This window comes from Anoplolepis gracilipes, chromosome 16 (genome assembly GCF_047496725.1).
Source record: "Anoplolepis gracilipes chromosome 16, ASM4749672v1, whole genome shotgun sequence".
Lineage (NCBI taxonomy): Eukaryota > Metazoa > Arthropoda > Insecta > Hymenoptera > Formicidae > Anoplolepis > Anoplolepis gracilipes.
In genome coordinates, this window is record NC_132985.1 from 7,734,903 (window position 1) to 7,762,077 (window position 27,175).

Sequence of the window (27,175 nt, forward strand, 5' to 3'; positions counted from 1 at the left end):
AATGAATATATAGAACGCAGCGAGATAAACGAACACTTTACCATAATTATCGCAGTAATAGCAGAATTAATACGCGACGCGGATAACATTATAGAATATCTAACATATACAAAAAACGGAGCAATGCATCCGAGATTAACACCAATAGATAGCATAATAACACATTTAAAGGAAGCAACACAGCAGTTGCCACAAGGACTGTACTTCCCTTTTCAAGTACACACCGAAGATTGGCTTACTATAGAAAAATACGCGAAAATAAGCGCATTCAGCGATAAAGCAATTATTTATACCATTCTAATCTTCCCATTAATTGCACAACCGAGCTATACCATAATGAATGTAATTGCGTTACCTGTATTCAGTTATAACAATATATTCGCAGTAACAGAAATTAACAATAAAATAATTGCGGTAGACAAAGAAAAACTAACATACGTTATAGTAACAGAAAAAGATTTAAAAGATTGTATTAACATTAACTCACAATACACATGTGAGCATGCGACACCGACATATAGAGTAAATTTAAATGCACCATGCGAAATACAAATTTATACACAGCAGTGTCAACGTAACTGTAAGACGAAATACATTATATCAATGCGTACCACATGGATCGCATTACAACAGCCACAAACATGGCTCTACTCGACTGCTACCAAGCAACAATTAACAATACAATACGACAAACGACAAGAATACAAAACAGTGATTAAAAACACTGGGAAAATTACGCTGAAGGGAAAATGCAAATTAATAACTCCAGACATGACTATACAGACGAAGCAAACAATCTATGAAACGGATATAGAAACGTACCAGCCTGAATATAACTTGACACTGGTACGAGAACGCAACACGATAACACATGATAATGACACGATACAAGACATAGATCAACACCGAATGGAACTGACAAAATTAAAATTACAACTAGAAGAAATAGACAACAATTTAAAAAAGTAACGAACAAAATTTCTTCGCGAAAAAACAATTCGTATATCCAATGGCGACAAGCGGAACAATCACGATAACAATAATAATAATATTAATTGTACTTTACATAGTCATACGAAACAAAAATAAAAGAAGGAAGCGACCATTAATTAGGATGTACGACGAAGAGCGATCCGAACCGATCGATCGACTCCCGAAACCAATATTAAAACGTAGCTTAAGCACGCGATTTTAGATAAGAAAAACGATTATATTTAAATATTGTAAACGCGAAAACAAACAAAATTGTAAACTAGAATAAGAAAATAATATAAAAGAAAACATATAGTATATATATATATATATATATATATATATATATATATATATATCGGGAAACTTAAAACTTAAGAAAAAAAAATAAATTCCCTAAAACAGAAAACGTTGTACCTCCGTTTTCTTTTCCAACGGGGGAGGGGTGTTATAGCCCCAGAAAAGGCTACAGACTTAATGAATATATACATATATATATACATATAATTATATTGATGCAGGAATGCATCGCGAGCGAAGCGATAATCGCGCGAGCCGCTGACGCAGCGAGCCATGCGCGCCCGAGACCGAGCGCGAACACGTAACCGGAAAGGTGTCACCGAATTGCTAAAAGTACAAGCGAGGAAATTCGACTTTGAACTTCCTCGCCTGCACTAAAACGCGAATTCAGCAACATAACCATATTTGGTCATGTTGCTAAGGGACCCCCTCCGAAAAACCATGCAGTTCGGAGGGAAGCTCAGCACCCGCCGCGATGAAGCGACGGGCAGTCGTTGATTAGAACCTAACGAGTAATAATCGTCACGGGCAGCTGTTGACCAGATTCAACAGAGTCATACACGAATAACTAAGAGATATACGCGCGCCGGAGATAAGTCGACGCGTATCAGACTACCTGTGCGACAGAGCATACGAGAGATACCGCTTTCTCACTTTAACCGATAATAAACGCGAGTGACATAACGTTCGCTGGGAGCAGTGACTAAATATCGTACCATAGACTTAATTAAAATGTTATTTATTGTTTACAAATAAAGAGGATAATAAAAAAGCGAATACACGATATTGAAAAAGAGAGAAATTAAAATAAAAAGAGGCCACTGCCCGCCGTATCCCCGGCCTTCCCTGAACGATCCCGAAAAAATCCTGTGCCCCCTCCTGGAGGCACAACAATATTATAATTCTTTAATATGCTCTTTAACTTTTTTACAGGTTAACAAATGATTTGGCTGATTACATTTCAAAAATGATAGTTATCACTTTTCCTACTGAAATAGCAACGACATATTATAAACCACCTATTTCGAAAAAAAATTTTATTACAAAAAAATCAATCATTGCCCGCGGTAAATTAATGAATAAGTGGCGAAACAAACATACTTTAAATAAAAAATTCGAATGTAGATTGAAAAAAGAAGAGAATAATAATGAAGAAGATAGTACATATATAAAAAAATTTTTATTTATATGATTATTCTTAACAATATTTTTTTTTAAAAATAATGCTAATTAAGTTTTTTAATTCTAGATATATTTTTAATTCAATGAGTAAATTAGTCAAACAAATTCAAAATTGATAAATTTTCGTGTCTTTAAAAAACAATTATTTAATTATTTTCTTAGTAACAATTATTTCTAAAAATATTATTTCAATAAAATATTGTTTTAAAAAATTTAACTTTATATTTAAAATTAAATTTAAAATAAAAATTTAATTAAAAAAAATTAAAACAATTTTTCAATGTTAAACTAAACACGAGTTTTGAATTATCATATCTTTATTTGGTCATTAGATTTAATAAATTACATTGTAATTATTTCTGAAAATTTAACTTTTTATAAAGTTTCAGACGAAATAAATAGTAAAGTGAAAGAGAGTGTTAAATGGTTAATGAAAATCTGGCTCCATCGAAATTAGTTCTTCAACATTGGTTAACTACTTTTGATGTCAGGCATAAAGATATTAATAATGCCGAAGAAAAAACGTTATACAATCTTCTTAACAAATGGTCTATATTAAAACATTCACAAAAATATCAATTAATTGTACTAGATTTTGAAAAAATGAATCTAATGTGAATTTGATTTTTAATATGTGGCAACAATTTATTGATGTAATAATAAAATATTTAACATTTAATACTAAGGATGATGAAATAAATTTAATGTTAGAAAAATTGAAAAATGAAGATATTTCAATATGTAATCATTTTTTAATTCTTATCTTTTGTTCTTTTAAAAAAACTGTCATGATGTATATCTATTTAAAAAGTATTTTTGGTTTCTTATTGTTAGATACAAAGGTTGCTTTAGGACTTATGTTACTATCACATTTAATTTCGCCCAAAAGAATAAAAAAATATAGAAATAAATGTTACAAGCCTTCGATAGCTAATGCAAAATCAAACATGATAAAATATGTAAACGTTAGTATATGAAAGTATTGAAGCTCTATTTTAAATTATCTTACATTTTTATAAGTTTTACTTTACATTTTTTAGATCCCTGGTGATATGACTCTAATAAAAGAAGCAAGAAAAACTGCTGAAATACTGAAAATTACATTACAACCTTATACAGTTATTCTAGAATTTCTTAGTGAAGTTAAGGAAATTTACGTTCAAGTTGATGACATTTTATATAAAACAAATAGTACATTAGAAGCGATTGATGTATGTTTTAAAATATTTCACGTTTTTCAAGTCAGCTATCCTTTAATGAGCGAACATCTTTGGATACTGATTCAAAAAGGTATTTATAACGTTAATACTAAATGGGATTCAATAATTCCTAGTATATAACATATATTAAATAAAATCTCAAATATTAATTGTGAAGGTTCTGATAAATCCGATTAATTCGGACTACTATTTAAACAAATACATATTTTTAATTAGTCATTATTTACAATATTTTTTATTCATTAATAAAATAATAAAATATTTTTGTTTAATATGTGACAGTATTGTAATAATTTTAGATTTAAAATAAGTTTGAGTAAATTCGTTAATAAGTTTTCAAGTCATCAAATGTTTATTTTAAAAATGTTTATTAAATATTTATCTTAAATGTTTATTTTTATAAACATATATTTCAAATTATTAGTTTATTTTTATGTTATAAAGCTTATATTATAATTCGTACATTATATACACATATTACAACTCATTTATGTTATAACTTTTTTATAATTAGTATAAGTATGGAAGTATTATAATAATAATAAATATTATTCTATAGCCAGTTATTATATTACATATGTTGCATTATAATTATATTACAATTATCATACATTATAAATCATAATGATTTCATGCTTTTTCTGTAAACATACATTCTTATCCATGGACATTTTAATGTTGTACATAAAAGTAAAATATAAATTACTTATGAATACTGAAGTTAAATGTAATATTAAAAATTGTATAGGTAATTTTAACAACGTATACTCTTTGCGAAAACATATTTTAAATACACATGATGAAATATTTACACAAAAAAGTTTTTCAAAAAGAACAGACTTACTAACAGAGAATCCAATTTTAACAACTGTCGTGAATTGTAATATCAAAAATAATTTAAAAAATAATTTAATATTTAATTTTAATGATAATTCAAAATTTGATTCAGAACTTTTATTGAATGCAATTGAAGATGCAGGCGAAATTAATATTAAAGATTTTAAAAGAATAATTTCTGACTTTGCTCTTTATTTTATAACAAAATTATATTCTATTAGAAATTTGAATAGAAAAGTTATTCATGAAATTATAAATGAGATAAGTATAAATTACATTTCTGTATGTTTAGATATTTTGTTGAAAAAATTTGGAGATGTGAAAGATTTAAATATATTAATAATCATTATAAAGAATAGTTTTAAGCCGTTTAAATCAGAATTCCAAACATTCAAATATTTACAAGAAATAAATTGTATGTTCCTACCAAAATTAGTCACTGTTAATTGCATTTTGACATTTGGTAAAGTTAAAAGAAAATATCAATCGCATTTACAACATTAAAAATTAAGTATAGTACCTTTAAAGTTAATATTAAAAAAGTTTTTAGAGCTTCCAAATATATATTCAAAAATAATGTTACATATAGAAAAAAATTAAAAAAGTAAATCTTTAAGTTCTATCATTCAAAGTAATTTTTGGAAATTTATTGAAGAAAATGCAAGTGATGAACTTATTTTATCGCTTATATTATATTTTGACGATTTAGAAATTAACAATCCTTTGGGTTCTTCTAAAAATAAAAATAAACTTGGTGCAGTTTATTGTGCAATTGGTAATTTACCAAACAAATCTTCTCAGTTTATTAGAAAATATTTTTTTAATACAATTGTATAATTACCAACATCATAAAGTTTTGGGAAATAAGAAAATGTTCATTCATGTTATAAATCAAATTAATGAACTTAGCACTGAAAAAATTTCCATTAATATTGAAGGAGAAACAAAACAAATTTATTTTGTTTTATCTTATATAACAGATGACAATTTAGGGTTTAATACAATTCTAGACTTTACTAAAAGTTTTAATTTTTCTCATTGCTGTCATATATGTTATATTTCTAAAGACGAAATGCATAAAGCAACAGTTGAAAACAATGTTCTAGTAAGAAATTTTGAAAACTACGAAATGCATTCTACCGAAAAAAGTCATGGAGTTATTGAAAAATGCATTTTCAACAATATCATAAATTTTCATGTAATTAAAAATATATCAGTAGATCCTATGCATGACTTGTTGGAAGGAATTTACAGATATGATATTGCTAAAATTTTATGTGATCTTATATGCAACAAAAATTTATTTTCTATAGAAGTGTTGAATGAAAGAATTAAAAATTTTGGTCAATCTTCGTTTAATAATAATATTCCTATTATAACACTGGATTCTATAACAAACAGAATGATTATTTTATCTGTATCAGAAATGCAATATTTAGTTTCACATCTTGGTTTATTTGTGGGTGATTTAGTTCCTACCAAATATTTAACATGGAAACTTTATTTAATATTGCGTAAAATAGTTAATATTTCTATGCTAGAATCTCTTAACAATGAAATTGTGGAATCACTTGACACATTAATATCCGAGTATTTAAAATTATATTTGAAAAGTTTTAAAAGTAAACACCACTATTTAGTGCATTATGGAAGAATTATGCGTGAATTTGGTCCTCTAAAGAATTTTTCCACAATGCGATTTGAAGGAAAGCACAAACAAATAAAAGAATATAGTTACCACTTCTAGAAAATGTCCTTCGTACTCTTTATCGTTAAAACATCAAATGCAACTGTGTCACAGATTTGTTTGTAATGAAGGTTTTTCAGTTAGACTTTCTTATGGACCTTTGAGTTAAAAATTATGCTTTGTAAGCGATTATGATAATTTTAAATTTTTATTACTAGCATCTTGTGATTGCTATTGTGTTTTATGGATAAGGTTGTATGGAACTCGTTATGAAATAAATAATTTTATAAATATACAAACATATGATTCCCCAGTTTTTGGAAAAATTAAATATATTATAATTGATAAACCTCAAAATGCATTTTTCTTGTATTATAAATTTATTGATACTTGTTACTGTGAACATTACGGAGCTTTTAAAGTAAAAGAAAATAAAGACTGGGGATTTATTGCTCAAAACAACTTCACTGATTTTAAAATTTATAATGCTCATGTGATGTCAGATAATAAATATTATATTCCTTCTTCTTTATAATTTTTGTAATAGGTTAATAACTTTATAATAAGTTAAACGAATTTATTAAAATGATGTATATGTATTATCTAAATAAATATTATACATATATAATATTTTATCTTTATATATTTTTATTAATTAATAAAAGAACGTTTTTTAAAGAAAGAAAAGTAGGAGATTGATTATGCGTCACAATTATTGATGTCTCCAATATATATAATTCTGCATAATTAATGTGTTTTTCATTGTAATTCTTTAAACCTCAATTCTTAAGCTTTAAATTAATTTGAATTAGTTCAAAAGAACGTGAATAAAAACTTTAATTAATTTATATTAAATTATAAATTGTGAAATAGAGATTAAAATTGTAGTCAGAGAAAGAGAGAGAGAGAGAGAGAGGGAGAGGGAGAGGAGAGGGAGAGGGAGAGGGGGGAGAGAGAGAGCAAGAGAGAGAGAGAGAATTTAGATTTTATAATATTGTTAACAATTATTTATTTAAATTATCTATTTAAATAAGTTAAAATAGATTTATGTATAAAAGTTTATGTATAAAAAAGGATTTTAAATAAGGAAAACAAAATACGCATAAACTGTTTTTATTTACAATTTATATGTTAAAACTGGGAGCGGTGCACTTGGACATAATACAATTGAACACGTTGCAAATGGACACCGTTCAAATGGACACGAAATTTTGGACACGGTACAATTGGACACCGTTCATTTGGACAACGTTTATTTGGACACCGTTTACTTGGACACAGTTCATTTGAGCACAGGAATATACAAATCGTTCATTTGCACACCGTTCATTTGGACACCATTCACTTGCCCACCGTTCATTTTCACATAGCAATATACGCGTTGTTCATTTCAGCACCATTCTTTTGAAGACAGAAAGTTGCACACCGTTTATTTGCACACGGTTCACTTGGACACCGTTATCTTGGACACCGTTCATTTGAACACCGTTCACTTGCGCGCCGTTCACTTGCGTGCCGTTCACTTGCGCGCCGTTCACTTGGACACGAAATGACATGCGCCGCTTAAGATATATCCGTTTTTGTTTGTATATATGTGATAAATAAAAATAAATATGTAATCACTATATGTATAAATATGTAATTATTGCATAAATTGGAAATGTATAATTACAGAATTTTTATTAGAATTAACAAATGAAATATATGCATAGCGATCACTAAAATTTGATATATTTAAAGGTTATATCTATCAAAACAAAATGTATTTTTATATCTATTTAACTGAGAAGTGATTAATTAACTTATTAATTTTATACAGGGTGTTATAAGAGTACCGGAACAGCAGAATAACTCGAAAAATATGAGTCCTAGGAAAAAAGCTAAGTACTGGGTTTTTTATGATTTTTTCCGGGCTATCTGACGGTGACCTTGGATTTGACCTTGACAATGACTTTGAAGGTCATTTCAAGGTCAGGTCTATTTTTTTTTAATGGGACCCCATACTTTTGACCCCAGAAATGAAAAGAGCGAAAAATTTTACGTTCGGATATGATCTTGAACACTGCCAAATTTGACTTCTGAAGGTCACATAAAGGTCAAACGGTTGTTTTAGGCTGAAAACGCGAAAATCTTCGAAAATGCACCTGCTAGGGAGCAATGTTACGCATAAGAATTGTAGAGGTCAACGAGGGACATTCAGCCGTGACCTTGCCCTTATTCTTAAGGTTGTTACGTCCTGGATCGCGAGCGAGGTGCGGTTGCGGTGGTTGGTGTACGCGGATCGCGGTGGCCGAGCGGTAAACCTGTCAGCGTAGCGGTGCACCGGAAGCTGGCGGTCGGGACGTAATGGGTAATGAGGAGAATGTGAAGTAAATAGACAATGAGTACAGATTGTTTACGTATACTAATTTTTATGTATTTATCATTATTTTATACTACACATACATATACAGTTATATTTTCTTATATTTTACAAGACGAGTGGACGACTAAATCACGGACGAGTATCGGGAGGCGAACTGATAGGTACTTCAGCGGCCGGCAAGATGCGTACTCGCCCGAAGAAAGGCTGAGAGGAAAGGATCCTCGGTTGCGTAATCCCGAAGTCTATCAACGGCGGGGGCACGGGCCACGGACGGTATTCGATAGGCGGTAAAGGCCTATATGAGGAAGCGACGGCCCCGCTGTTGGATGCCGGTGGAGTGACAGCGTCGTGGAACGGGTCAGGAGCCGAGGACTCCGCCGTATGGTTTTCCGGTGGAGGGTATGTGAAATACCCGACGGATGCTGGGTTCTGACTATCCGGTGGAGACGCGGCCGTCCGGACCGTTAAATAAGAGCCGCCTTGGTATAGCGACCGGATGAGGCGCTTCAGTTGATGAGCGCGCCCTGATTGACGTGACCGACCCATGACGCAGCTAAGGAGGTAAGCGAAATTATAATCAAAGCCATGGTTGAATACACGGGGGAATATAGACAGGGGTTAGGGATAGTAAAGCGAGTGATGAAAAAGGGAAAAGAGAAAAAAAAATATACACACAGAACCAAGGGGGTCGGTTATGATAGGTGATAAGGGGCTCGTACATGCGCTAATGTAAATTGCTAAACGAGTTACTTAACTTTATCTGATGGGTTGTGGGGACAGGGTGAGCCTTAATGAATTTACTTTAATTTAATATTTATTTTATATTTCAGACCAAGAAGAGCGATCGGAGGAATTGTGAGAGACGCCCTGAAAGATGCGCGGTTCGTGGGCTGAGAGGAGGCAGATCGCCCTGAGAGAGGCGCGCTGCACGCTAGGAGGCGGAATGCCCTGAAGGAGGCGCTCCTCAGAGATGAGAGTCGTTCGCCCTGAGAGAGGCGCGCGACGTAGATAGAGGTAATCCAGCCCTGAACGAGGCGAACTACGAGGGATGAAGGCAGAACACCCCTGAAAGAGGCGCGCTGCTAGAAGGGACGTAGAGTCGCCCTGAAAGAAGCGCGCTACGTAGGAAGGATGTAGATCGCCCTGAAGGAGGCGCACTACAGTTTAGATAAGGATGGTTATCGCTCTTTCTCTAACGACACTCCCTATGAAGACGTCCGAATAAAATATTAATCTCTTCAATTATATGTTACAGATATCTAAGGCTCTGGGTATGTCAAGGCGGACGTTACGGACCTTGCCACAGGTGAGCGGATAAGGAAAAAGAAAAGAAAAAAAAAATAAAAGAAGGAGCTATAAGGAATACAAGAACGTCTTGGAGGAGGCGCGCACCGACGCAGGATAACCGGAACGCCCTGGGAGAGGCGCCGCAGGATGAAAGAGAGAGCCCGATGTAGGCGTGAAGGATGACCTCGTCAGATAAGTAGCACTAATTTGCCCGATAATTTCAGTATTAAAATTAGAATAGAAAGCTTGTCTCTATATTTGCAGGTGTGTGGACACGAGAGATTAACGGCTAGAAGAATTGACATCGAGAAGATGACCGACGCCCGGAATGGACAGGGGCCGCAAACTGACACAGGTATGTATATTTCGAGTAAATTACACGTATACAATATGATTTAATGATCACATGAATATATCTTAATAATAACGACAACGTACTCACTTCACTAAATTATTATATAATAGCGGTTACAGGAACCACTGGGGAACACACTGCCACGTGGGTGTATACGAGAATATGGATCTACAATATTATTAGGATTATAACATTAGCTAATAGAACTTTTCTTTGACTATAATTTCACGCGCAGATAGGTTTCGGCCTCTTAAACGATATTAGATAGGCGGCATTAATAATAATCTGATTGTCTGGAGGAGAAAAGATATATCGCTTATATTGTTGATAGAAATAAATTTACTGCGAATGAAAATTAAGATAAAATGTCTTTGAAAGTGATAGATAGAATTCGATATGTATTATGAGCGCCGTGAAAATCGAAAAAGAGAAAGGAAATATAATAGTGACAGTGGAAACAATTAATCAAGAATAAATTTATACGACGGTAAATGTAAGAACTGGAAACTAATTAATAATATTCGCGATATGCTAGTCTCGAAGTCTCTCTGAATTAATGATTTTGTGTGAATAATACCGAGTAATGAACTAAAAACACTGATTTGAAGATATAATATTAATTACACTGTGTGAAAATTTGTAAGAACGTACGTATGATCGAATGCTATAAAGATAACCGATTATTAAATCGTATGAATAACTGTACGAACAGTGAATTTAATGAATACTGAATACTGAATGTCTCGAGAACCGAACTGTAAGAACTGTCGATCTGACTGATCTGAATGAACTGAATGGGCGAAAACTGATTTGAATACTGATTGAATCGAATATCTGAATGAGCGAAAACTGAATGATCGGAAAGAATACTGACTACACTGCGAAAACTGAATTGTCTGAACTGTCTGGGCGAAAACTGAATGCTGAGCGCACGGTGCTCCCGTTTATATACCCGTGGTCACTGAGGGCTCCCACCCTTCTGAAGTGTAGCGCGCGCAACATGGTCCGATCCTGGTCACGCTTGTTTGTCACGGGTATCACGCGCCGGGCAATAATAAACGGTCACGGTGTTTGTCCGAAATTTTCACGTGATCCGACGGTTCCTGACTGTTCTAGAAGCTTCGGGACTAGTGTTATAATATAATATTTATATCGTTAATTTTTAGATATATCGCAATTATTACTAGCGTTACGATAACTTATCTGATTAATTACTTATCGCCGCATTGTATTATAGCGTTGAACTTAAATAATTGTAAGGATATGAGAGCATTTCGCTAATTAACTTATTAATTAACAATTATTTATAATGTCGCATAATGTTATTTGTGGATTACAAGGTCTAAATTAGTTTACAGACATTAAACTCGCTATTATATAACTATATGTATGTATATCATTATAACTAGTAGTAAAAGTTTATATATAACATACATATTTTATATAACATACAAGTTTATATATAACATATTATGTTATATATATAAGTAATAAGTATAAATGTACATGTAATATGCCGTGATATATTTACAATGAATGGATGAAGAGTGTGTAAGTGTGTATAAACGCATAAATGTGTGATAAGTTTATATTGTGAGAGATCGAGTGTGTAATTTAAATAATGCGTATGGAATATGTATGAATTAGCTATAAGATCCGGAACTATTGTATTACCGTGTATATGATATGTTGATTATGCGTATATTAATATATGAGTATGCCTGTAATAAGTTTATAATAGGTTTATTGAGAATGCGTCGTTTGTGCGTGCTATTGCGTCACCGTGTATATAAATTATTTATAGGATGTGTATATTTGCGTGTTACTGAGTGGATAACATAACTATAATAGTCAGATACTGATAAAATATTGTGTAGATGATAAGTTTATAATACGCGTATTTTTGTATCACCGGGTATATTAGGTGACTATTATTATATAATTTTATGGTGTGTTTATTATGGAGCGTGTATCTATGTAATTATTTCTGGGTGTTCATTATGCGTTTATACTTGATTTATGTAATGTATGATGTGTGTATTATTGTACCACCACATTGTATTGTATTGTATATAGGTATGATCATTTTGTTAATTATGCATATGTATATTGTAATTATTATTCATATCCAATAAAATGAAAAAGGGGTTTTAAGAATATTATCGTGTTCAAGTTATTTCAGACACCTTGTATAAATAAGAGTTAATTAATTAACTGTATATATTCGTGTGTGACTGTCACTTATTATTTTTAGCTTTCGTTATCTTCTAGAGCTTTATTCGCTTTAAATTTTTTATGAGATATTTATATTGTTTTCACTATAATAAATATATATATATATATCATGAGTGGTCCATTTTAATTAATATTGGTTTTAATTGATCACTTAAATGTCGTCTGAGCCTCGAGGAGTTCTTGTCAGGTCATTATAATTTGCCTTTAAAATATCTGTGGATTATGATTTCTGCAGCGACTATCATATATATATATATATATATATATATATATATATATATATATATATATATATATATATATATGTATATGTGTCTGCACCGAGTTATCTTCATGGTTGATATATGAAATAATTATAAATGATAGCTGACCGGATTTTTATTGGCAAACCAAATTGGCAAAAAAATGGATTCATGGTAAGGAATTATTATGCAGATGATGGGTTTGATCGAATCTTTTATTGTTGTTAAAATTTGAATTTACTGAAATCACTGCGCTGCGGTGGAGTATGAGTAAAATTGACAAGTTATTATATTTGAGTAACAGAATCATTAGATATGTACGTTATTGTGATGTTAATTCGGCTTTGGGATATAAAACTGCATTTAATAGTGAAGGCATAATTATATATTGGAAGTGCGGATTAAAATAAATGAATTATTAAAATTGAAAGTATGAGGTGTTTCTGGAGTAAAATGGGTCTATAACAATGTGCGCTTAATTTTTTATTGCGGGGCTGTAGCCCTATAAGTTGTTACTTTTTTTGGTTCCTTATGAGTCGAGGCGCCAGGAAATAATTAATTAAGGTCACTGGGCGGGTTTTTTATGTGATCTTTAAACCATTAAAAATTGGGTGCTTTTCGATGTTGCGACAGCTTTTGATATATTGAGAAAGGAGACTTAGACTGTGCGTAGGAAGTTGCAATTGCACATATGAGTTACTCGGCTTGCTCAGATTTAATAATTAATGAAAGTTCATGTATAGGGTGTCTCAAAACCGATCGGAGTTTATCATATAAAGCTTATGGAATTTAACCAAATGAATTGGTCGGTTGTTAAACACTATTTTATACTACTGTTTGGATACTATGACAATGTTAGTTTATATACCGGGTGTCAATTTATTAAGGTGAACATATGTCGAGAGTTGTATTTCCGCTTATTCGCAGTTATGATCTCTTTCTTTGCGTGATTTTAGCTTGTTATATAGATTTTCTTTATATTTTTGTTATACCGGGTGGTGGTTAATTCTCGATGCGTGTGTCTATGGTGATGTGTACGTGTATGTTTGTGTTTAGTAAGAGTGATGACGGCGAAGTGGAGTGAACATTGACTTATATTATCGCTATTACTTAATTTATGCTATTCTATGGACGCGTACTTAATATTATGTTTCCTTTTTATTTTTCAGGTACTGCAACCTTCCTCGTCGTGCGCAACCTTGTCGTGGTGAGAAGGCTTAATCCTGAAACCTCATGGAAGACCCACACGGCTTCGGCCAAGTTGGGTGAACCTCCGGGGTGGAAGGGGAATTAAGAGCGCACAGTACCCTTAGTAAGGGTACAAGGGGAGCCCAGCGACTTCCTTAAGGACTACGCACCTCCTTGGGGGTGGTTAAAAGTGCGGACCCAATCACTGGTAGGGGTAGGCGGCCCCGACTACAATCGCCCGGTGGCACGGCGCCGTTGGGGGAGGACTGCTCCCCGCCCGTGACATGGGAGCCGGGTATTCCCGGCATGGAGGGTTTCCACGTGTGTGGGTGCTCCCACCACGTGGCGTCCCTCAGGAGGGAGATGGGTGCCGGCTTCGGACGGTGTCCCATAGTGAGGGTCCCCGAGCGACGGACTTGTCAGTCGTTCGGGTGTTTTCGGGGGGGGGGATGCGGGTGCTGGTCCTGGACCAGCGTCCCACATTAGATGGGTGCCGACCTTGGTCGGTGTCCTACGGGTAGACGGGTCGATGGTGTCCCGGAATTCCCGGGCCCATCGGGCCGAGCTATCCCGGGCCGCTCGGACGTATTCCGAGGCCAGGGCCGGGATAGTGGAGGAGTTCGGCGCGGGTCGTCCGGGCACTGTCCAGCGATTCCGGGCTGATTGGGCCGTCAGGGCCGCTCGGACGTTTCCGAGGCGGGGTCCGACGGTGTGTTAGGTGCCGCCGGTGTATCGCGACCGTTTCCCCTTCTGAAGCGGTACACCGGCGGAGCCCCTTCGAGGAATGGCTCGAAGGGGAGCGCAACACGGTGTGCTGGCCGCCACGGCGGGTAAGACAGGGCCGGGGTGCGGCGACCCAACCGTCCGTGGGGTCCCCCGGGTGGCGCCACCCGTTGCGGTGCCCACGAGGTCGGAGGCGTGGGACCCCTGAAAACCCATGGGCGTGTAAAAATGGGGTGAGTAAGGGGCTGGAGACCAGTGCCGGAGATGTTTTTTCCTCCGGCCCGAGCCATATGTCCTCTCCCCGGGTGAACTCGGGGCCCGGTCGTAGAGTCGTTCCAGATTCCTGAGACGCTCTGCGGCCGGTGAGGGTATACCCTTGGGGACGGAGCCGCAACGGGCCGTGGGACTATTCAAAATAATGAATTCCCATAATAGTAATAAAACCATTGAGGCGGAACCTACCGCAGATTTATTTGCGGATGGAACGGTTGAGGCCTCGGTGACCTTTAAGGTCCCCGAAATGCCTACGGGCTCTGAGATGAAGAAGGCGACTTCATACCCAGAGCCATCGACATGTGGCGGTAAGCCTATCATCACTGATATTCAGGATGGTACGGCAGCGCGGGAGGCATTGGAAAGAAGATATTTCAAACTTCCAATGGCCAAGAAGACGAGCAAATGCCCTCATAGAGAGAGGCATATATGCCATAGCTGTCGCGCGAGCAGGAAAAGGAGGAGATACACGGTTACAGGTATTACCCCTACATCCGGCAACGACGTTTTGTGGTCCCCAGTGGGATCATGCGCCGGTAGTGTGGGAGATGATCCCGACGAATACGAATTTGGATCACACGCTGGGTCGTATCTCGCTGGCTCGGAGAACGAGTAGTCAGATGTTAGCTCCTCCAAAAGAGGTAGAGGAAGGCCCATCACCACTGGTGAAGGGATGAGAGAAAAAAGAGAGACAAGGGCCAGAGCGAAGGAAAAGGCCAAAGAGAGACAGGATACGGATTGGGCCCTAGGCGCCGCAATGCCCGAAGGACAGGCCTGGGAAAGATGCCGTGACAACCAGAGGATAACGAGGGAGATGTTCCTCCACTCTCCGACACCGGCTGTGGTGTCGGATACAACAGACAATTGCGTGACCATTTTCAAGAGTCTGCAAATCTCTAAAAATATCAAAGGTCCGCTAGAAGGGGAAATGAAGAAGGTTGTGGCGTCCATTATAGCTGCCACAGCAGTTTTTCATGATAGAACTATACCGTCCTCACCGAATAACGACGAAGCGGAGGAGCTTCGGCACCAACTTGAGCTTCTCAAGGCTGAAAAAGAAAAGGAGACAAACGAGCTCAAGAAACAGATGACAGAGCTCGCCAATCAGGTGAAGGTACTGATAAACCAACCCAGTATTCACCTGATCAAAGACGGAAATACCTCTAAAAGTGAAAAGAAGGGATGTAGTAATATAAGAGGACGTAATTGCATAGAATCTGATCAAGACTCAGATTCCGATAGCAAAGAGGAGCAATCTCTCAGGTCGAAGACGCCCCAAAAGTCTTCCTAAAGAAGACCGCCTCGATGAAGGATAGACCATCTATAACATGTGGGTTCCCAAATTTAATTGGTGACCCCTGCATGGAGTTGGAACTGCAAGCTGCGAGTGTAATGGAGGCACTGGGACTCCTTCTGAGAGGATCCCCTCGACCCCTTCCTCCAATCACTCGCCCTCAATTCCAGGGTGAGTTCGCAACATTATATGAAGCCCTCAATCAACACCTACAAATCGGGGTTGATCTGAGGGAAAGGATGTTGCGATTTTTCGAAGCGACGAATGGGCAGGGGGAGACGGTTCAACCTGCTCCCCTAAACGAACATATTCAACCGCCAATGGAAAAGAAGGCTGAGGCTGAGATCTCTTCTCCAACTCAGCCCAACATGCAAGAAACCGCTCCCAAAAGCAGCCAGAAGAGGAAAGCGGCAAAGAAGAAAAAGAAGAGGGGAGAGGGCCAGGATCGTGTTAACACAAAGATCTCTCCCCTCCCTCCTCTATCGATACCCGCATCCGATGAGAGAACTGAAAAGAAATCTCGCCAGGCTGCGGAACCCTATGGGGCTCCACCCTCTGACGGAGGACCATTAGGCCCGGGACCTTTCAACAAGAAGTTGACAGATCTCGGGACATGGCCCCTCTCCGACCACTGAATCTCCGTGGAGCGTGGTGGTCGGACGTAAAGGAAAGAGGAAAGTTCCAGCTCAAGTAGGACATGCTCCCCCCCCTCCAAGATTGTACCCGTTGCTGTGGCCCGGTCATCGCCCAATGATCAGGGTAAGCGAAAGCGGGGGCAGGTAGCGAGGGGAGTGAGACCCAATAAAAGGAAGGTCCCCAAGACCTCGGCAGTTATGATAACCTGCCCAGAGAGAAAATATGGTGAGAACATGGCCACCATCAGGAAGGAGATAAAGCTGGATCAATTAGATAAAGCTGGATCAATTAGGAATTAAAGACGGAAGTCTGAACGTAAGGAAAGGTCTCACTGGAGCCTTAATCTTGGAGATTTCCGGGGACGATAAGGCACGCAAGACGGGACAACTCGCTGAACGTGCACGAGAGGTGATTGGTGACAATGAAGGGGTGCGAGTCACTTGCCCCCAGAAAATGGCGGATCTTCGTATTCGGGGGCTGGAAGACTCAATTACTCGAGCGGAGATTGTTGCGGCCATCTCCGGAGAGGATAAATGCAGTTTTTCGGATATTAAAGTGGGGGCGTTTGTGAGAACCCCCCGCACCGGCCTCAATACGGTGTTGGTGCAGTGTCCAGTAGATGCTGCAAATAGACTGACACAGTTGGGAAAGGTGCCAATAGCATGGTACAGGTTGTCCATCGAGCTGTTGCTGCAGCTCCCCCTCCGATGCTTTAAGTGGAGGAGGGCATGTGCAACAGCAGTGCAGGAACGATCGATCCTGGGCTAACCGGTGCTTCCGCTGTGACAAAGAGAGCCATAAGGCCAATTCCTGCTCCGAACCGAGAGTACACTGTGCACTCTGTGCCGACCATGGGGTGCCCGCGGGACACAGGATGGGGGGGTATGAATTGCCACCCCCCCGAAAAAACCCAACAAAAGGAAGGCTAAATAGATTCCTCCCTCCAAAAAACCCACCCCGTCAGTAGGGGTGGAGAAGGGGGGAATCGATAAGAAGAACCCAATTCCGTCCCTGATGGAGGTCGATGTGGGGGAAGTCCTACAAGTCAACCAAACGGTCCCAGCCGAGTCCGCGCTTGCGCCGATGGACACATCGGAGTGTCGCAAGCGGTGTGCGGACTCGGTCAGGGAAGAAAACGAGGAGGGTGCGGGGGGGCAAAGAGCTTTGCTTCGACTTCCCCAAGCCCCAAAGAAAGCCACGTTTAGATCCTAAGCAAGGTAGCGTTAAAGAGAATGAAGACACCCTTACCCCGGGCACAATTGAGCCCGTGGGTAATGTGGCATCGAACATGGATGGACCTCCCCTTCCACGGCCCTATAGCGTGGGGACTGAAACGACGGGGGCCCATCCTACCGACATTAATGAGGGCCTGTAAATTTCTACAGGCAAATATTAACCACGCTCGGCGAGCGCATGATTTACTCCTGCAGACTATCACCGAGCGTGGTATAGGATTGGCGATCGTGTCGGAGCCGTACCGTCCTCCATCAAAACACCCTAATTGGAGAGTGGACGGCTCTGGCACGGTCGCGGTCATACGTGGTCCGGACAGCCACAACCTCCCCTGTTCTTTATTGAAGTCAGGAAGGAGGTATGTGGCTGTGAATTGGAGATTCATTGCGGTGGTGGCGTGTTATGCACCGCCTAGTTGGGGCCTCTCCCAATTTGAACTGTATCTGGGGGAGTTGGAGCACTGCATACGCAGCATACTCCCCCAGGAGGTGGTGGTGGCCGGTGACTTTAATGCCAGAGCGCAAGCCTGGGGTGACCGGCTCACCACCCCCAAGGGAGAGGCCCTATTGGATTGGATGGGGGCTCTTGGGCTATGCCTATTAAACATCGACAACGAGCCTACGTGCGACCGGCTGCTGCGAGGGGGGTCCATAGTGAATCTTACTATGATAACCCCCTCTGCGGCACGCCTAAATTGGTCGTGGGGGATGGTCAACCAAGAGACATTATCGGATCATCGATATATCGAGTTCGATTGCACCACCCTCCAGCCCGGGAGTCTGACCGGCGGTATGCCGCCGCCGATCGCGAGAATTTGAAACAGTTAGACCCGTATAGGTTGATGGCGGCTATCCAGGCCATCCTTTGGCAACACCATCTGCCAGAGGAGGGAGTGGGGAGCATGATGGAGGATGTCGCGCGCCTGATAGACTCGATCACACAGGCGTGCGACTTCTCCATGCCCAAGAGCAGGCCCCACTCGTGCCGGGCTGCGTACTGGTGGACGGAGGAGATTGCGTCTCTTCGCCGCTCCTCCGTCGCGGCCGGAAGAGTCCTCAAACGCGCCCGGCGCCGTGTTTGGATAGTCAAAGCACTCTGCGACTACCGGTCTGCCCGAGTGGCGCTGAGTGTTGCCATTCGCTCCTCCAGGGCGATCATGGGACGAGCTGATAGCGTCTCTAGACGCCGACCCGTGGGGGCGCCCATATAAGATAGTGACGAATGAACTTCGTTATTGGGCGCCCCCCGTGACGGAAGCCCTCCCCTCGGGATCCCTGGACCGAATAGTCGGGACCTTGTTCCCGACTAAACCCGATCCTCGAGGTCTCAACTGGGGCAGCGCGAACACCGGCGCTGCCGAGGCCTGGTCCAGGGATTTCGAAATCACCGAGGAGGAGTTGAGGGATGGCGTCCGAGGGGTTAAGAACAACAAAGCCCCTCGCCCGGACGGCATTCCGGGACGTGTATGGAAACTCGTCCTGGAGAAGCCAGACCTATCTGGGTGGCTATGAGGCATGCTTAATAGATGCCTCGCGGAAGAGGAATTCCCCCCAATGTGGGGAAGAGCCAAGTTGGTTCTTCTCCACAAGGGCGGTAAGAAAAAGGGTGACCCGTCATCATACTGGCCAATTTGCTTGCTCGTCGAGGTCGGCAAAATATACGAGAGGATTCTCGTTCGCCGACTCGTCCAGCATTTGGCACGTGACGGGGTCTTTTCCCTTCACGAGGAACAATATGGCTTCTGTGAGGGCAGATCCACGGTGACGCTGCGCGTCAGGGCCCTTACGGAATCAGCTGTAGAACGCGGGAGGGTGGCGTTGGCCGTCTCACTGGACGTGTCCAACGCCTTTAACACCCTCCCGTGGAAGGCAATCGGGAACGCGTTTAACACCCATTGCGTCCCTGAATACCTCGTGAGGGGAATTCAAGCCTACTTCGGTTACCGTAGGCTCAAATACAGGGACCAAGATGGCCGGGGTCACACCCGTCGTGTGTACTGCGGGATTTCACAGGGCTCAGTGTTGGGCCCACTGTTGTGGAACCTCGGGTACGACGGGGTCCTTCATACCGCCCTCCCCCTCGATTGCCGGGTCATCGGGTATGCCGATGATACCCTGCTGGTAGCCGAGGGGGACAATTGGGGGGATGCCCTAAACAGTGCTAATGAAGGGGTGGCAGGCCTCGTGAGGGCCATAAGCCGGATTGGCCTGAGGGTGGCTCCCAACAAGACCGAGGCGGTTTACTTCTACGACCGCCGGGCCGCTGGGAAGCCTCCCTACACCTCCCGTCTAGATGTGGATGGTATTGTTGTCCCAGTGGTGTCCCAGATTAAATACCTGGGACTCCACATCGACGGCCGATGGAGCTTCGCAGGTCACTTTGACCGCCTGGCCCCAAGAGCGGAGAAGGCGGCGGCAGCGATTAGTCGCTTGCTGCCGAATCTTGGAGGGCCGGACGGTCGGGTGCGCCGCGTCTACGCGCACGCCGTTTTTAGCATACTGATGTATGCAGCACCGGTGTGAGCGGGTGAGGCGATGGCCACCAGACGCATACAGGACGCGATGCGTCGCGTGCAACACAGGTTGGCCATTCGTTTCATCCGCGGCTACAGGACAGTGTCGCACGCGGCGGCCACCATCCTGGGCAGACTTCCCCCCCTGCATATGGTCGCGGATACATACAGACGCCTGTATGACCGGAAATCCACGGCACGCAGGGGGAGAGTCGCCAAGATCCCGGCCAGGATACTAGGCACCTGGAAGCTCCAGGAGAGAGAGTTCCTCGTGCAGCGATGGATCGCGTCGCTGCACAAGCGCCCCCCAACATCCGGGGCGAGGACGATATCGGCCGTCTTGCCTTGTCTGGCGGAATGGCTGGACAGGGCGTGGGGCAACAGTACCTTCAGGATGACACAGGTGCTCTCCGGACATGGGTGTTTCGGAGAGTACCTGTACCGCATCGGACCGGAGGCAAGCGAGGCCTGCCACCACTGCGACCATGAGAAGGACACCGCGCAACATACCCTTCAAGCATGCCCAGCCTGGAGGGATGAGTGCGGTGTCCTAATCCGAATTATCGGGGATGATTTGACGCTGCCGAGCGTCATTATCAAGATGCTCGGCAGCGAGGACAATTGGAGGGCCATGGCCGCCTTTTGCGAGGCGGTGATGGCCCAGAAAGAAAGCGCCGAGAGGGAGCGTAGGCCAGGACGGGCAAGGGGAAGGGCTCCCGGCAGGAGACCCCAACCTCCCCCATTATCTAGGCCCCTCTTGCGTCCGGTGACGGTCCGACTAGAGCGACTTCCGCCGCAACCGCCGCCGTCATCGTCACTATCGGCAACGGCGCTCCCATCGACACCCATGGGAGCGCCGTCGAGATGACAGTAAGTGGGGGGGAGGGAGTAGACTGGTTCTGCTCGTTCTTCCCCCCCTCACTCACTTTTCTTCTTGCCCTTCCTCTTTAACCCCCCAAAGATGAGATGAGGGTTGAGATTCCTTAAGTCTCGACTCTCTACCACCCCCCTTTTTTATAATCGGGGGGACGAGAAGGCACGACAGAAGGCGGTAGTGGCCCTCCCGTCGCAGAGTAAGAGCTTGGTTTTGAGAGGAGGGAAGTATGGGATATTGTTTCTTTTCTCTCCTCCCTCTTAGGAAGAACTCCAATTTATTATAGGAGTGTGACGAGGGGAGGCTCCTGAAGTATATTGCATTGCTAGTTTCAGGAGTCTCCCCTATAATCGCCGAAGATGCCACTCATGAGGTTTTTAGTGGGTAGGCCCGTTAAATAGGGAGAGTCCCACATATCCCCCGGAAATCCATATTCTAAACCCGGGGGATGCGTAAAGCATTTTCCTCACGTTAAAAAAAAAAAAAGGTACTGCAACTAGAGTGACAAAACTAAATGGGTAATTATAATGAAATTTAGATGTTCGACCGATTTAGTAGGCCGTTTCTCTTCCTTTTTTCAGGTGCTGAGGATGCGGACCAGAAGGTGATATACCGGGTGGCCGGAAAATAGGTAAGAATTTTCATTAGACAACTAATTAATTATTTTCCTTTATTTTTAGGTAGGTGATAGGGGAGAACCAATGATGGGGATGAAAGAAGAAAAAGAAACAAAAAAAAATGTTCTAGCCGGAAACATAATAACAAGGTATTTATCGGCTTAATCTATTTTTGCTAATAAGTATATGTATATATATATATATATATATATATATATATATATAAGAAGAAAAAGAAAAAAAAAATTTTTATAGGCGCTTAACGCTACTATGTCTACTTAACAGGTGGCGTATGGCGTCAACGGACGACGACTGGTGTCAAGCGGAGGCGCTGGACGTGACAAGGTCATGAGTTAAGATTATTATTAAGGACAAACCGGACTTTTTTAGGATTGAAAATCCATACTTTTGACCTAAAAGTGTCAAGATTGAAAAATTTAACGTTCGGATATGATGTTTTTAGCCTTGATCTTGTTCTCAAGGTTATGCGTTTTATGTTACTTCACTGATCGTGAAGTCTACTGAAAGTAAAGCGTCTCAAACCCGACCACTGAAGGCAAGGTTCAGTTAGTCCCGGCCACCGAAGGCAAGGCATCTTATAACTCGGCCTGAGATTACAAGAGATGTTCAAAATGTTCCCCATTGATCGTATGACAGTGTGCTAAGCGGCCGTAAAGTTGTCAATCGCAATCCTTATCATTTCTGGGGGTATTGCAGCACATACGTGCTGCAATACCCCATCTATGATCCGTTGTTGAAGCTCATCCAGGTTACGAGGTTTAGTAAAATAAACTTTATTTTTTATGTAGCCCCAAAGAAAGAAATCAAGTGGTGCAATGTCGGGCGACTCGGTGGCCATTCGATTGTTCCTCTTCTACCTATCCATCGATTAGGGAAAATATCGTTTAAATAGTTCCGAACAATGCGTCCATAATGTGGCGGTGCCCCATTTTGCTGGAACCGAACATCATCAAAATTATCACCAACAATCTCCCGTATTGATGGAACAATTTGGTCTGTTAGAAGCTGCAGATAGGTTTCTGAGTTCAAATTCTCATTTATAAAAAAAGGCCCAACCACTTGATTATCATAAAGACCTGCCCAAACATTCAATTTTTGAGGTCGCTGCGTATGTGCTTCAAGCATCCAATAAGGATTTTCGTTGCTCCAATATCTAAAATTATGACGGTTTACCTTACCAGTAATTTGAAAAGACGCTTCGTCTAAAAAAACGATATTATGCAAAAAGTTCGGTTGCTGATCAATTCTTTGCATCGTAACTTCTGAAAATTGCACCCTGCGGTCAAAATCATTCTCATTCAACTCTTGGTAGAGATGAATTTTGTAGGAGTGGAACTTAATGGTTTTTAGATTTTTGGAAATTGAAAATACTCATTTGAAACTGTTGAGATGCTTTTCTAATTGACAATCTGGGATTTTCAACAAATGATTGGGCTACTTCAAATTGTCGCTCTTCTGTCGCTTGGGACCTTGGCCTCTCAGATTTTTGGCGGTTTTTATTAGTTCCAGTTTCTACTAATCGTCTGATGATGCGAGATACAGTCTATATTGAAATACCTTCGCCTTCATTACGAAAGGTTTCATTGAACAGCAATCTCACTTCACTGTATGACCTTTGTCTATCCCCCCATCCTCTCATCATCAATAGCAAAACTCTTTCATGCTCTGTAAGATAAACCATTAGGAATTGAAAACAAAAAATTTGCAAAAACTTGGTATAAAAAATTCGGTTTTTTTATCTTTAAATAAAAATAATAAATAATGTATCATTGATCGTTAATAATAAATGTGATAATAATTCAAAACGGACTAGAATGTGAAATCAAAACTTGTTAAATCGATGAAAACTCAAAAACAATTTATTATCTGTTTGACACTGATAGAATCGAGACAAATAAAAACCTTGAAGCATACACTTTATCGATGGCGAATAAATTTTTCGGATATCGATCCTGGGATTAAGACGGACAGACGATGGTGGAGGAGAGATGGGAGGAAATTGGAAGAAGCGAGGTAGAAAAGATGTGAAAAGGAAAGTGGAAAGATGGACAAGATAAATAAGTGGAGGCACTGAGGGGCGAAGAGGGGAATGAAGAGGACGGCAGAGATTGGTTGGTACGGAGAGAGCAGTGTGATGGAGCGGTACGGCAGAGGGAAAGGAGTGCAGGGTGTTGACGGCAGATGGCGGTAGGCGGTAGACAGAAGGTGTAGCGTCGAAAAGGATAGATCGATATCGGTAAAGGAGGCTGGCCAAGATATCGATTGTGATAGAAGCGATCCCCCTCGTGGGCACACCTTGTCGTGGTGAGGGGGCTCTAGTAACCGAAAGGCGAAGCCAACGTGCCCAGACAGCATTGCCACGAGCCGGTGTCAGCTTGCTGTACGAATGGCTCTTATGTGGCAAGCGCACTTCGTGCGTTGTTTAGACGGTCAAAGACCGTCCTCCCCCCTCCTTTTTTTTTTTTTTTTTTTTTTTTTCCTCCCAATTTTATGCGGGTGCTCCCGCGGGATGAGGGTGCGGAGCGGTGGGTGCTCCTGCCATGAAGCGTCCCTCAGTGGGGAAAAGTGGGAGCCGGTCGGGACCCTCGCCCGAAGGACTGGATGGGTGACTCAGTCACCCGCCGGGCCAGAGGCGGGGACCACCCCGATCCCAGTGACTCCCACGTGTGAGTGTGTGTGTGTGCGTGAGCGTGTTTACTAATTCCTTCTTTATTTTCAGGAATCTTATTTTCAGGTATCGGGTTAACGTCTAAAGACTAAGGTGTTAGGAACCGTGCTTAGGGTCTGCATGATCGCGTAGACGTAAAATGTCGCGGTCGCGAACGGTCCGTCCCGGGATACCTGCCGTCCTCCCGGAGTATCTAGGCTTGGCGGCGTAAAGGTGGCTCTACGTCGCTCGACCACCCCTTCCACCGTACTCGTGGGAACAGAATGGCGTGTAAAAATAAAATTTTCGACGTGGTGAGGAGGAGTGCCCGCCTGGCCGACCGCTTCCGGTCTGGCGCGGCCGCGAGTAGGGAAGCGCGGGGTGTCTCCGTCGTTGAGTCGCGGGTCTGCTCGACCGCGTGCTCGGTGGCGGTCTCCGCCTCCTCGAGAGCGCCTCACCGAGCTGTGCGCGGGCGGGTCGGTGACACAATACGCGATGGCGCACAGCCCCGAGATTGCGGCCTTCCTGCCGCTAGAACCGCGTTAGAGAATCGCGAAGAAACCGGGATTAGAGCCGCGTACGTCGTATTAGAGCGATGTTGCATTACTACGATTAGGTCGGCGTCGGTCAATTTAGCGCGAGAATCGGAGACCGGCGTCAAACAAATAGCGCGCGAGATAGAAAAGCCCGCGATTAGGCCCGCGATTAGACCCGCGCTTAGATCCGCGTACATTGCGACAACGGTGCGAAAGACGGTTAGATTCGCGGACCCAACCCCACCCCACACAGCGAGTGGCCCGGCGCCACAGGAATTAGGTAGGATAAGCTCTAGCTTAGGTAGTGCGTCCACGGGTGTTAGGATGCTGCAGCTGAACATGCGACGTTCGGCTGTAGTAACGGGTGAGGTACGTCAACTCGTAGTCGAAAAGCGACTTGACGTTTTATTATTGCAGGAACCACACATCGGGAAGCAGGGTTCGGGTTACAAGATCGTAGGATTAGGTATAGGGATGAGGGTTGCCGCAGTGCGCTCACAACGTCCGTGGGCAGCAGTGGTAATCTGCAATCCCAATTTCGATACGGTTTTCGTCTCGCAGCTTAGCACTACGCATTGTGTCTGCGTGGAAGTGCGGGCCCCCAGCTTCTCCTTTTACGTTGTCTCGTGCTACTTCCAGTACAGCGACGAGATTGAGAAGCACCTCAGCCACCTCGAAACGGTGCTTCGTTCACTGAGGGGGGAGAGAATTATTATAGGTGTAGACGCCAATGCCCGATCGTCACTCTGGGGTCCCCAAGAGACAGACGATAGAGGTGCCAGATTCGAGGACCTCATCAGGGCATTTGGCATGTCAGTGGTCAACGTTGCTGGACAGCCGCCCACCTTTTGGACGACAAGGGGTTCGTCATTCATCGACGTAACCCTGACGTCGCCCTCCATGAACAAGTTCATCTGTGACTGAAAGGTAAGGTGTGACTGGACCATCAGCGACCACAGGGCTGTGGACATAAGATTGAGATTGCCAAAAGAGTCAGGTGCCGATCGGGGCGCTGGGAACACGAGGTTCGACACAAGTCGGGCCGACTGGGAACGGTTCTCTGTCACCCTGACAGATCTTTCAAGATCGCAACTGGAGGCTATCGATCTGTGCTCCACAATAGAAGTAGAGAAAATGGCAGAAACGCTCACAGTGGTGCTCACAGAGACCTGTGTCGCATCAATGCCTAGGAAGCGCAAATTTAGGAAGTCCAACCCGTGGTGGACTAAAAAATTAACAATAGTTAAGAAACAGGTATATAGGTTGCGTCGTGCGCTTCAGGGAGGGCGAGAGGACCCTACTTACCTCCGGGTACTGCTGAAGTATCGTTCTTCACGAAGGCAGTACTGTAGGGGGGTGAAACGGGCGAAACTCGCAAGCTGGCGGAAGTTCGTCACATCGCACGGCAACCGGGAGCCCTGGGGCTTCGTTTACAAGCAACAGGCGAGCAAACTCCAGGTTGAGAGGGTGCTAAGCACACTCCGGTGTGGTGAATATTCCACAAAGTCACTAGGGGAGACCGCTAGTTACCTCCTGGATGTGCACATCCCAGATGACCGGGAGATAGAAGACACGCTCGAACAGCGTGAAATTAGAAACGCGTGTAGAGTTGCCCCCGATACAGCCGACGCCTCTCTCTTCACGGAAGCAGAAATGGCCCGCGCGGTAAAAACTTTTAAAAATAATAAAGCTCCGGGTTTAGACTTAGTCGAGGTCGCCGTACTCAAGGCGGCCTGTAAAATAATCCCCGGTCAGTTAGTTAGGCTTTTCAACGGGTGTCTCAAGTGGGGCGTCTTTCCTTCTGTCTGGAAGGAGGGTTCACTCCGAATCCTGCTGAAAGGCGAAGACAAGGACGAGAGAGACCCGAAATCCTACAGACCCATTTGTCTCCTCTCCGTAGTAGGAAAACTTTTCGAGAAGCTTATAAAAGCTCGTCTGC

General features: G+C 42.0%; 1 protein-coding gene across 1 annotated transcript; it reads left to right on the forward strand.

Annotated features, from left to right (window-relative positions):
* The first annotated feature begins 18,028 nt into the window (after positions 1–18,028).
* LOC140674770 (uncharacterized) lies at positions 18,029–18,847 on the forward strand. The gene has a single exon (XM_072908537.1). It carries the CDS (start codon positions 18,029–18,031, stop codon positions 18,845–18,847), a length of 819 nt encoding a protein of 272 aa, XP_072764638.1.
* Positions 18,848–27,175: the final 8,328 nt, after the last annotated feature.

Bases quoted from the DNA above. Each gene is read 5' to 3' on its own strand.
- LOC140674770 (XM_072908537.1), top strand. From the start codon at position 18,029: ATGAAGACACCCTTACCCCGGGCACAATTGAGCCCGTGGGTAATGTGG.